This window comes from Salvelinus sp. IW2-2015, linkage group LG4q.1:29 (genome assembly GCF_002910315.2).
Source record: "Salvelinus sp. IW2-2015 linkage group LG4q.1:29, ASM291031v2, whole genome shotgun sequence".
NCBI classification, from domain to species: domain Eukaryota; kingdom Metazoa; phylum Chordata; class Actinopteri; order Salmoniformes; family Salmonidae; genus Salvelinus; species Salvelinus sp. IW2-2015.
The window spans coordinates 4,525,047-4,538,053 of NC_036842.1; the positions used below are offsets into that span (position 1 = coordinate 4,525,047).

Below are 13,007 nucleotides of genomic sequence, written 5' to 3' on the forward strand. Positions count from 1 at the left end.
GTGGTGTGTGTGTGTGGTGTGTGTGTGGGGGGGGGGGGGGGTAAGGTCTATGTGTGTGTTTCAATTGGTTATAGTGGACATTACATCTGGTCCCCTTTAGCAATGATATACATAATTGTCGGCGCCAATTATTACGTTGCTATACTCTCCCCTACATGTGCTCTCTGCAATGCTCACACAGGAAATACATTCCTTTTTGGGTCAAACAGTTCATTCATGCGTATCTCAGCCATAATAGTAGCAGTTCGAGTTTATTATCATGATTACTACGCTCCATAGACATGATCTAGCAAATATATATATATATATATATATATATATAAGATTTTGTGTGTGTTAAGTTCACATAATATGTAAAAGTATGCATTAAGGCACATTTGTCAAACTCATTTCACGGAGGGCCGAGTGTCTTCAGGATTTCTCTCCTCCCTTGTACTTGATTGATGAATTAATGTCACTAATTAGTAAGGAACTCCCCTCACCTGGTTGTCTAGGTCTTAATTGAAATTGAGTTTGACACCCCTGCATTAAGGTGTGTTTATTTTACAATGGTAGACGGGTTCAGAAATGTATGTGCAGTGGCTTCAAAACAGAAATCTCTTATCATTTGTTTTATTAGATGACTTCATTTTATACAAGAGTGTAGAAATCCTCACTGTTTAAAAGAAACAAAGAAAACATGAGCCATTTCAGCTCTTTATTGCTCGATATTGCATGAAATACCGCAATTTGTATTCAGTGGTGTACTGCAATTACTGTGGACCCCCTGCAAGATCAGAGTTCGTGCCCCTCCCAACCTAAAAAAAATCTAACAGATTTAATGCGTCAGCCACTCAATCACAAAGTAAGTATAATTTGAAAGTGTATAAATACCAGCTAAATACTGTATATAACTATAGATAGTACACTGTATATATACTATATATAAACTGTATGTATACAATCCTATTGTGTTCTTTGAAATACATTTTCTTTTGTATTAATGTTAAGACCTTCATAAACACAACCAAATACTTTTTGAGATAGCATATATTAAATGTATTTATTATTAGGCTGTTAGAATGTTGACCCCCCCACCCCCCAAAAGGTAGGGCCCGAGCCTGAATTGGTATGGCTGGAGGCCCGGGTGTGGTGACAATGATGGTTTCTGGGAACTGATGGCTTTTAGTTGAAGCTAGATGGATTACAGTATTTTAGCTAAGCCTAACCCTAACCAAAAAACGATATGGTCTGACCTACCCATGTCAATTGGACAACACAAACACTTGGCTTGCTACAGGTGGATATTCTAAAAGTTTTATGAAGGACTTGGGAGGGTTACTTTCAAAATGATTAATTTACAACAACAACTTGATGAGAGGCAGACCCCTAGAGCTCCCCACGTTGTGTGGGCGTGTGGTACTTGTATTGTATTTGTATTGTCTCAAGCACTGAGCACATTTCAGGTCTGCTGAGCGCAAACTTGAACCTGTGAAATTTCTATGCAACTTCCGGCACATTTTACTGTGAACACTGAGGTTGTAACCACTTTAATGTATTGTTTAACTGTGGCCAATTAAGCTACTGTGGCTATTTGATCATATTGTAGGTAGGCCTACCAGAGTGGCCTACCATAAAAAAAACAATGGAGAAAATGCTTCACATTACATTTTAATATAAAAAAAGAGGTTCTATCATTCAGCCTACAGTAGCAGCCAATGTGTGGTGTTCAATGTAGGCCTACATTCCATGAGACTTTTGAAAAAACATGCAGGGCTTGATATTAACCTGTTAATGCACTTGTCCTTCAGACAAGGTGACTGAAAATGTTGTTGTGTTGTTTGACGCAAGAAATCACTTTACAAAATAAAATTCATTATTATTCCCATACCATTATTACAGAGAACCAGACAAATTATGCTACCCTCTGCCTATTGGCTACTTAGCTTATTCAAGCCTTTCTCAAAATACAACATTGCCCCTTTAAGACTTTTTTGCCCCTTTTGTGCTCTTGTAGGAAGCAATCACTCCCACATTGCTGACTACAAATTAGTTTTAACTGGTCTAATAACTCACTATCAAAGAATATTGTAATGAAACAGCAGGGAGCAGGTCTTGAACCGTCGACCTTCTAAGCCCGAGGTCCGGGCGCACTATCGACTGTGCCGCAAAAGCATGCTCGAGCGGCACAGTCGATTTCCGCGCTTATAAAGCCAGGGTCGTTACACTACTCCCTCCTTTCAAAGAGCGCATCCTCGCGCTAGCTTGCGACTCTACGTCTTACAGGAACGCACTCACCGGCCAAGCACACGCACTGTCGTGGATGCAAGGTCCGATCACTTCTAACACCAATGTAATGAAACAGCAGGGAGCAGGTCTCGAACCCTCGACCTTCTAGCCCGAAGTCCGGCGAGCTGTGCCGCAATAGCGACTGTGCCGCAATAGCAATCTCTTACTACAGAGTCGATTTCCGCGCTTATAAACCCAGGGTCGTTACACTATGAACAAATGTACACACCTGGCTACATGCAGCCATTATAATCCTGACACTCATGCTGTAAAACCGTCCAGCTCCAAGTGAACGGCACAAATCCATATATGGCAATGGTCTATTTGCACATAGTTAGTTTTGCATACTAAGTCTTGCATAGTTCTTTTTCTTTCGGTATGTTGCGTTGAAAGTGTCTAATATTGCGTTGATTCGATCACCATTCCCACATTAAAGGGAAACGTTGACTTGATAGTGTTAACTAATGGGGGAAATTCAAGAAAGTTGAGTAAAATTCAATCTCGTTTTTCTTCTGCGCTGCAGTCCATGGGGAGCTGCGCAGCCGCCGGCAGTTTAGAGGGAACATTGGATTCAAGTATTGTGTTTACAAGGCTTATTATTTTCTAAGACAAGAGACAACATGCTAGTCTTCTTTTATCATAATACACTTCATGCGAGGAAATTTGAAAAAAAGAGACACGGCACTAGTTTCCCGTTTCCATGGCGACGTTGTCAAACAACCTGCTTGCTGCAGAAACCAGACAGCCGTTAGCTAAGCTAACCTCTGTTTTTCATTGTAACTTCATAAAATAGCAAATATGGAGTTCACAGGTAGCAGTTACACTGGAGCCTTCAAGAATGGCAGGTAAATCAATAACAATTTTTTGCCATAGGCCAGTTTGCAAAACTTCTATCTGTCAAAGTGTAATGTGACAACGTTAGCTAGCTTACTTTAGCAGTAGTGGGTAGCTAGCTAGTTTGCACCAGTTCTGGCACAAGTTGAAGTCCAATGTTCTTATCATCTCACCACTGGTGAATTAGCTATGTCCTTTGCTCTGTTTCTCAGGATGGAGGGAGAAGGAGAGTATAAATTCCCCACAGAGACAAGATATGTTGGGGATATGAAGGATGGCATGTTCCATGGAAAAGGTGTTCTCTATTTTCCAAATGGAAGCAAATATGAAGGAACTTGGGAGAAAGGGATATCCAAACAGGTGTGTAGCATACTTTCTGTGATTGTCTGTGTGTGTGTGCACCTTCATGCCCGTGTAGGTCTATGTGTGTGTGGGTGTGTGTTTCGCATTGGTTATAGTGGGCATTACATCTGGTCCCCTTTAGCAATGATATACATTAATTGTCGCAATTATTACGTTGCTATACCTCTCCCCCTACATGTGCTCTCTGCATGCTCCACACAGGAAATACATTCCTTTTTGGTCAACAGTTCATTCATGCGTATCTCAGCCATAATAGTAGCCAGTTCGATTATTATCATGATTACTACGCTCCATTAGACATGATCTAGCAAGCAAGCAAGCAAGCCCATGACCAAACACACCTTACTCCGAGCCAGCGCAGACCCTTTGTTCATGGTAAAAACTCCACAGGATATGGAACATAGCCTCGATCTCTTAACAAATGATGCATGATTAAAAGACAATTCAACCATATTGACATAGGCCTATGTTGTGGTAAAATGTAATTCCCCAATCCAAACACAAGTTTGTCTCTTTTTTGCCTAATATCCCTCTTTTGCCATTAGATGCAAGTTTCAAGTTTATGACTGAATATAAACAGTTTGATGCAGGGTACTACAGTGTTTAAAATCACTGAAACTACAAAGTGTTTAATCCACAGGGTAAGTATACTTTCTCTGATGGACTGGAGTACCAAGAGAAGGACTGGGAGTTTTGTGATGGCTATGACAGACAGTTCTACACTGAGAGGTGCAATGGACTCAAACCTGCAGGTAAACTTTAGCTTATATTTCTGTGAAATTCTTCCAGAGGGTGTATATGAACAGATTTTAATAAGCTTTAATGGTGCTAAAACAGTGTCGGTTCCTCTTTTAATATAAGCAGACTAAATCCTCAAATCCTTAAAAGTGGCAATATGTAACTTTTTGGGGGACCTGACCAAATTCTCATAGAAATGTGAGTTGTAGATATCATTCTACTTGAAAGTCTAAGAAACAGTATATCTGTTCTATGTGCACCATTTCTATACTTCCCGTTCTTAAGTTTAGTTTTTGCGTCTTTTACTTTCGGTTTTGTACATCAGCTTCAAACAGCTGAAACAACAATCATTTTGGTTATCGAAAATATATTTCACAGTGGTTTAGATGGTACAATGATTCTCTACACCAGCTTATTTTGTCACATGAACTGAAATTAGGGGAGCTATTAGAGTTTTAGCAACCAGGAAATGGCGGAGCGATTTCTGCATAGTGCAACTTTATTTAAAGAATTAGGGTAATCATCTATTTAGTCTCTATACCATAGCAATGGAATATAATATATTATCTCAATGGTTTTTACCGCAATCTGTCTTTTTTTTCTTAAATTAGGTCACTTCATTTGTTGTTGTTTGTCTCAATACATATAACCAGTCACTTACTCTCTGTCTATCTGACCTGGCAGGGGAGTCTCAGCTGACAGACCTTGACTCATTGCGTGTCATCCCAGATGGCTGCTATGACTGTGGGGATGGATTCTACGACCCCAACGCCAGGGTCGTCACTGACTATGAGCATCACTTTCTCAGAAACGCAGGTGAGTGGAGACTGTTGGAGCTCACTTCAAGGTTTTTGTGAGAACAGATCCTGGCGTCTTGTATCACATATGTTTCTGACCTCCAGCTCATTAGAGCTCAGAGAGCGTGCCACCTTGTCTCCATTACAATTTGACTTTGACATATGTCTTTCTTATCTAATTGTTGGGCCTTTCAAAGTAAAATGTATTCCTTTATCATAATGTTCAGGGTAGATATTAACCCATGAGTAAGCGTCGGCCACCGGGGAAACATTTGATACTAAACTGAAAAATTACTATACTGGTGGATTACTCAGATTCTCTAATATAGTAGATTATTTTCGTCAGATACTTTGCTGAGGCAGCCTAATTACCCTATAACTCATCATCTGCTGGTCCTCTCAGCCAAGCTTGCCTCTCCACTGCAGTCATTTTAGTTTTCTTTTCAAAGGGAAAATGTAAAACACATTTTTTCCACCCATTGAGTGCCCAATGTGGGATCTTTGATTTGAAGGCAATGAGGTATGTCAGGTTTTCCGATAGCAATTCCAATACCCGTGCCAGTTTTTCATAGTTTTGCATCACCAGACAATGTCATGGTTTAGGAATGGTTATGGATCTAGTCGTATCTCTGTGAATGGGATGCATGTTGCTTTATGGGAGACGGCCCAGCTGTCATGTCCTGTGAAATAATAGACATACTGTATGCTATCTTTTGGCATAGGTTGCAGCCAAGTCAGCATTCTTTGGAAACAGTGAGTGTAGCTTAGCCTATACATACACATACAAGAACTGAAAAACAAATTATGATATGAACATTTATATTTATGATTGTCTTTGATTAGCACACCACCAACAAAGTGTGTAAATTTGGATGATCGCTGACAGGCAGACAGCGGCCTATGATTTACAAGTGGTCCCAGCCAAACATAATACATATAAGAATCCGCATATTAATCACTATGTGGTCCGGAGCATGTAAATCTAATTCATGTGTATAGACAAAAACAGACGAAGAGATGCACATCCTGAACAGATGTCTTGAACATACTGTATGTAATAAGAATTATGTTCCCGATTTTCCTCGCTTTGGGTCCTTCATAACAGTTCTGCTATTGATCAATGAAACAGAGGGAAAGAAAGGTAGAGTTGAGGAGAAAAATAGGAGGAGCTTTCAAAACAATACTGTTGTTCCAATAGTCTGATTCAGATTAATTAGGTCTGTCTGCTGTTTGTTCTGTGATTTTGCACAGGACATATTTAATTCATTTTGCACTGATTTGTGATTTCAAACTCAACATTATAAATCTCTCAGATACATTATCATCTCCTAGATGGATTATTGGCCCCTTATCCAGACACTTCTATAGTGCATAATTAAAAATGTAATCTGCATATGGGTTTTTTAATGGCAACATCCAGTGTTTGTGTAAGAGGAACTGTGTACGAGTGGGATCATTGGGCTTCGGGCCCATATGACGTGACGAGGAACACTGTGTGTCCTCTGGATTTATTTTCATCTCTGAGAGGTTGAAGGTACATTTGTCAAAATGGGTGTGAAGACGGAATTTATTGCCAATGGCTTCCGTCCAGGAAGGAGGAGAGCAGAGGGTCCCGGCACTTACTGGACGTCCAGAGGAACTGCTCTCCCTGCGGGGACGACGTGTTTTGAGGAGGAGAGGAAAGAGTGCACTCACAGCTGTGGTACAGGACAGAAGAAGAGTTGTGTGCCAAATGGCACCCTATTTTCTATATAGTGCACCACTTTGTGCACTATATAGGGAATTGGGTGATTATTTGGGACACAATCAAGAACAGAAGGGGAAGATAAGAGGCAGGGGTAAAAGGGCAGGGGGACGGGGGAGCGGAGCAGGGCCCTCAGCCCAGAGAGCTGCTGCTGGGCCGGGAAGGAAGAGTCAGGGAAATGCCCAGGCTTTGGGCCAAGACTTGAGAAGAAGTACAAAAGCAGATGGGAGGAAGCCCTGAGGAGGAATCTCTAAGTCTTCACAGCAGCGGAGGAGGGGCGGGGCGAGACAGATCATCTGGATGTGACCCAGCATCTCTCAGGTCGGTCCAGTCCGGGAGTGGAGTGGTGGCGCCATGGCGCGGGTGGAAGAAAGGAGTGTCCCCGTCCGCCTGACTGTCAACCAACGCCACATGGAGCCCACTGCTGCCTGCCTCCCAGGTATAATCGACTGTGTCGTTGTATCCTCCTCTTTACCCTTCCCTACTCTCCCCTGTCCTGGCAACACACACACAAACACACCCCAGCACTGCTCTGTCTCCAAAAATAAACAACCTAGGAATCACAGATAGAAATCAAAAGAAAGCTTGAGACTTTTGTAAATGAAAGGTACTTTTCCTGAAACCATCGGAACACCATTCATAGTTGGAATTCGAATGAGTGCTTCTAATTCTATGAGGCCATAGGGGTATTTCAAGGGGAAGTGTAGGACACTGGAGGCTTTGTAATCTGAAGACTGCTGTTGCCAAAGCCAAGCCCCCATCATTATCTTGATCATGTGTAATAACACTGGCTAGGAGAGCCTTGTGTATGAACGAGGTTTAGGAACTTCACAGAGCGTCTTGCATGGAGCAAACCGCACAGAGCCGAGGTGGCAGGCAGGCAGTGATCGACTGACATCCCAGCTAACAACAAGCGTTCCCGCAACTTTAGAACATTTTCCCTAAAGAGTTTCATTAGTTCATTAACTAACGTTTTTATAAGAATATTCCTCTGCTGCAAGGAATATTTCAAAGAGACCATTCCCTTAATGCCAGCAGCATACCACTGCTGGCTTGCCTCTGAAGCTAAGCAGAGTTGGTCCTGGTCAGTCTCTGGATGGGAGATCAGATACTGTTGGAGGGCCAGTAGAGGACACTCTCCCTTTGGTCTAAGTCGATCTCAATGCCCCACCACCTTTTTATTTAGTTTTGTCATTTTTATTTTTCAGAGGGTGGTTACAGGTACAAAGAAAATCTAATAAATGCATATAAAGATAACCCTGATCCATTCACCCCCTCAGTCCCCATCCACCCGCCCGCTTCCTCCCTCTCCCCATCCAGAAACCATGCTTCCCACTCCGCCATGCACTTTATTATTTATTTCATAACTTTGCCCCAGAAGCATTTAACTACAGGGCACTCCCACATCATATGAAGGAATATGCTTACCTGATTTAGGTGACTCAGTGAGCAGTTGGGAGTTGGGGACAATTTCATCATAAAACATTTCCTGGGTGTTAAATACAGTCTGAACAAACTTGAAATGTATAAATTGATGGTTTGGATTATGGGATGCCAGGGTTATATTTTTCACACATTCTGTTCCATTTAAAGCATGGAACAGATTAAATTAAATCTGTAGACCATACTTCTTTAATGGCTATCTCAGATATTATGTTTAGATATTATAGAGATCAGTCCTTTCGGGAGCCCAGATAATTTATTTATAAATCCCATCAATGGATGTTTCGGTAGTTGGGTTTCCCAAGGGACTCCATAGGCCAGCATTGCTGACCTAAGTTCTAAATGTAGAAAAAAGGAGTTGCCCGTTAATGTGTATTTCAAATCTTGGAATGTTCTCAAACCATTACTGTCCATGATATTGGTAAGGGTACAGATTCCATATTTGGACGATTGGGGGGTTCCAAAGGCTGCCCTCCAGATCGCAAGCCATTATTATGAAATATTGGAGTATGGGCATATCACTGAAGAGATATATTAAAACTTTTTGGGGATAGGGGGCAGCATTTCCACTTTTGGATGAATAGCGTGCCCAGAGTGAACTGCCTCCTACTCTGTCCCAGATGCTAATATATGCATAGTAGTATTACTATTGGATAGAAAACACTCTGAAGTTTCTAAAACTGTTTGAATGATGTCTGTGAGTATAACAGAACTCATATGGCAGGCGAAAACCTGAGAAAAATCCAACCAGGAAGTGGGATATCTGAGGTTGGTCGATTTTCAAATCAGACCCTATTGAATGCACAGTAGGATATGGATCTGTTTGCACTTCCTACGGCTTCCACTAGATGTCAACAGTCTGTAGAACCTTGAATGAGGCTTCTACTGTGATGTGGAGCCGGATGGGAGCTGTTTGAGTCAGTGGTCTGGCAGAGAGCCAGGTCCTGGTCACGCGCATTTCACATGATAGCGACCTGCGTTCCATTGCTTCTCTACAGACAAAGGAATTCTCCGGTTGGAACGTTATTGAATATTTATGATAACAACATCCTAAAGATTGATTCTATACTTAGTTTGACAAGTTTCTTCGACCTGTAATATAACTTTTGAAGTTTTCGTCCGAGGTTCGGCTGGACCTACACGAGTGTTTAGATATGTGTACTAAACGTACTAACAAAAGTAGCTACTTGGACATAAATAATGGACATTATCGAACAAAACAACAATTTATTGTGGAACTACGATTCCTGGGAGTGCATTCTGATGAATATCATCAAAGGTAAGGGAATATTTATAATGTAATTTCTGATTTCTGTTGACTCCAACATGGCGGAGAATTTTTTTTTCTTTTTTTTCTGAGCGCCGTCTCAGATTATTGCATGGTTTGCTTTTTCTGTAAAGTTTTTTTGAAATCTGACACAGCATTTGCATTAAGAACAAGTGTAGCTTTAATTCTATGTAAAACATGTATCTTTCATCAAAGTTTATGATGAGTATTTATGTTATTTGACGTGGCTCTCTGCAATTTCTCCGAATATTTTGGAGGCATTTCTGAACATGGCGCCAATGTAAACTGAGGTTTTTGGATATAAATATTAACTTTATCGAACAAAACATATGTATTGTGTAAAATGAAGTCCTATGAGTGTCATCTGATGAAGATCATCAAAGGTTAGTGATTAATTCTATCTCTATTTCTGCTTTTTGTGACTCCTGTCTTTGGCTGGAAAAATGGCTGTGTTTTTTTGACTTGGCGGTGATCTAACATAATCATATGTTGTGCTTTCGCTGTAAAGCATTTTTAAAATCGGACACAATGGGTAGATTAACAAGATGTTTATCTTTCATTTGCCGTATTGGACTTGTTAATGTGTGAAAGTTACATATTAAAAAATATATATATTTGAATTTCCTGCACTGCCTTTTCAGCGGAATGTTGTCGAGGGGTTCCGCTAGCGGAACGCCTGTCCTGGAAAGGTTTTAAGGGATATATCACTGAAGACCATCTCTTCCAGGGCAATAGGAGACACTATACACTATATTTCTCTCGATACTCAGCCAGGGGGCAGGAGCATCTAAACCAATATTAGGATGGGGCAAAATGCTAGAGCCTGGAAATACAACTTAAAGCTGCAATATGTAACTTTTTCGGCGTCCCGACCAAATTCACATGGAATAGATCTGTCATTCTCATTGAAAGCAAGTCTAAGAAGCAATTCTTAAGTTTAGTTTCTGCGTCTTCTACTTTCATTTTGTACACCAACTTCAATCAGTCCCCTTTGAGTTTGCCTAAAGGCACCTAAACGACTCAGACCATGAGAAACAAGATTCTCTGGTCTGATTGAACTCTTTGGCCTGAATGCCAAGCGTCACATCTGGAGGAAACCTGGCACCATCCCTACGGTGAAATATGGTGTTTGCAGCATCATTCTGTAGGGATGTTTTTTAGCGGCAGGTACTGGGAGACTAGTCAGGATCGAGGGAAAGATCAACGGAGCAAAGTATAGAGAAATCCTTGAAAACCTGCTCCAGAGTGCGCAGGACCTAAGACTGGGGCGAAGGTTCATCTTCCAACAGGACAACGACCCTAAGCACACAGCCAAGACAACACAAGAGTGGCTTTGGGACAAGTCTCTGAATGTCTTTGAGGGGCCCAGCCATAGCCCGAACTTGAACCCGATCAAAGATCTCTGGAGAGACCTGAAAATAGTTGTGCAGCTACACTCCCCATCCAACCTGACAGAGCTTGAGAGGATCTGCAGAGAACAATGGGAGAAACTCCCCAAATACAGGTGTGCCAAGCTTGTAGCGTCATACCCAAGAAAACTCGAGGCTGTAAACGGTGCCAAAGGTGCTTCAGCAAAGTACTGAATAAAGGGTCTGAATACTTGATGATTTGTTTTTACAAAAATAAATAAAACCTGTTTTTACTTTGTCATTATGGTGTATTGTGTTTAGATTGATTAGGAAATGTAATCCATTTTAGAATAAGGCTGTAATGTTACAAAATGAATACTTTCCGAAGGCACTGTAGGCCTCTACGAGTCTGTATGCTGGAAAACCTTGGTTGCGTGTGAATTGTAGTTGGTCTTAGATTTGTCCGGCATGTCAAAATGGCGTTACTGTCTGTCCCAATAACCAGATGGCATTCAGTTAATTCTAACAATATGCTGTTCATAGAATTTTTAAAAACACAGGATCATATGAATTTGGAGCATACACATTAATAAAGGCAATTTTCATTCCATTATCGATACATTTAAGGAAAGTGATTCTGCCTTTTTGGTATTCCCCTTTAATCAAGATGGTAATTTTGAGTTTCTTATGTATCATTATTAGTGCTGAGCGATTTAACCTAAATTTCGATAATGTTTATTTTTTTAAACAACTAACTGACCAAAGTCTGTTCAATTATTTGAATTCCATTTCCTTCATTTTTTTTTCTGTGAGCTCAATGCGCACATCAGTTTCTCGAGAGATAAATCAGATCCAGCCTGAACTGTGAGGTTGTAGTTTCTGACAGGCCACCTTTCTACGAACCCTCGACCTTCTAGCCCGAAGTCCAGCGCGCTATCGACTGTGCCACAAAAGCATGCTCATCCTCGCGCTAGCTTGCGACTCTACGTCTTACAGGAACGCGCTCACCAGCCAAGCACAAGCACTGTCGTGGATGCAAGGTCCGATCACTTCTGACACCAATGTTATGAAACAGCAGGGAGCAGATCTCGAACACTCGACCTTCTAGCCCGAAGTCCAGCGCGCTATCGACTGTGCCGCAAAAGCATGCTCGTGCGGCAGAGTTGATTTCCACGCTTATAAACCATGGGTCGTTACAATAGTTTAGTGCATTAATAAACATGGTAATTAACTACAGTCGTGGCCAAAAGAGAATGACACAAATATTAATATTAATAATATTAAATACTTCTCCCACCTTGCCATTAGTTATGCCTTATGGCAAGGTGCTCCATCATGCTGGAAAAGGTATTGTTCGTCACCAAACTGTTCATGGATGGTTGGGAGAAGTTGCTCTCGGAGGATGTGTTGGTACCATTCTTTATTCATTGCTGTGTTCTTAGGCAAAATTGTGAGTGAGCCCACTCCCTTGGCTGAGAAGCAACCCCACACATGAATGGTATCAGGATGCTTTACTGTTGGCATGACACAGGACTGATGGTAGCGATCACCTTGTCTTCTCCGGACAAGATTTTTTCCGGATACCCCAAACAATCGGAAAGGGGATTCATCAGAGAAAATGACTTTACTCCAGTCCTCAGCAGTCCAATCCCTGTACCTTTTTGCAGAATATCAGTCTGTCCCTGATGTTTTTCCTGGAGAGAAGTGGCTTCATTGCTGCCCTTCTTGACACCAGGGCATTCTCCAAAAGTCTTCGCATCACTGTGCGTGCAGATGCACTCACACCTGCCTGCTGCCATTCCTGAGCAAGCTCTGTACTAGTGGTGCCCCGATCCCGCAGCTGAATCAACTTTGGGAGACGGTCCTGGCGCTTGCTGGACGTTCTTGGGTGCCCTGAAGCCTTCTTCACAATAATTGAACCGCTCTCCTTGAAGTTCTTGATGATCCGATAAGTGGTTGATTTAGGTGCAATCTTACTGGAAGCAATATCCTTGCCTGTGAAGCCCTTTTTGTGCAAAGCAATAATGACGGCACGTGTTTCCTTGCAGGTAACAATGGTTGACAGAGGAAGAACAATGATTCCAAGCACCACCCTCCTTTTGAAGCTTCCAGTCTGTTATTCGAACTCAATCAGCATGACAGAGTGGTCTCCAGCCTTGTCCTCGTCAACACTCACACCTGTG

The 13,007-nt window shown here is 41.6% G+C and overlaps 1 protein-coding gene across 3 annotated transcripts in view; it reads left to right on the top strand.

Moving 5' to 3' along the window:
• The window catches only part of morn5 (MORN repeat containing 5), a 28,847-nt gene that overhangs the window by 2,708 nt on the left and 13,132 nt on the right, over positions 1–13,007 (top strand). For 2 of the 3 annotated variants that reach the window (XM_023983422.2, XM_023983421.2), the window contains exons 3-4: positions 4,106–4,217; positions 4,888–5,019. In XM_023983422.2, coding sequence (XP_023839190.1) covers positions 4,106–4,217; positions 4,888–5,019 — 244 coding nt within the window. Of the gene's footprint in view, positions 1–2,528; positions 3,114–3,314; positions 3,463–4,105; positions 4,218–4,887; positions 5,020–13,007 lie in introns of those variants that run through there. The other variant, XM_070440617.1, reaches the window with a different exon arrangement.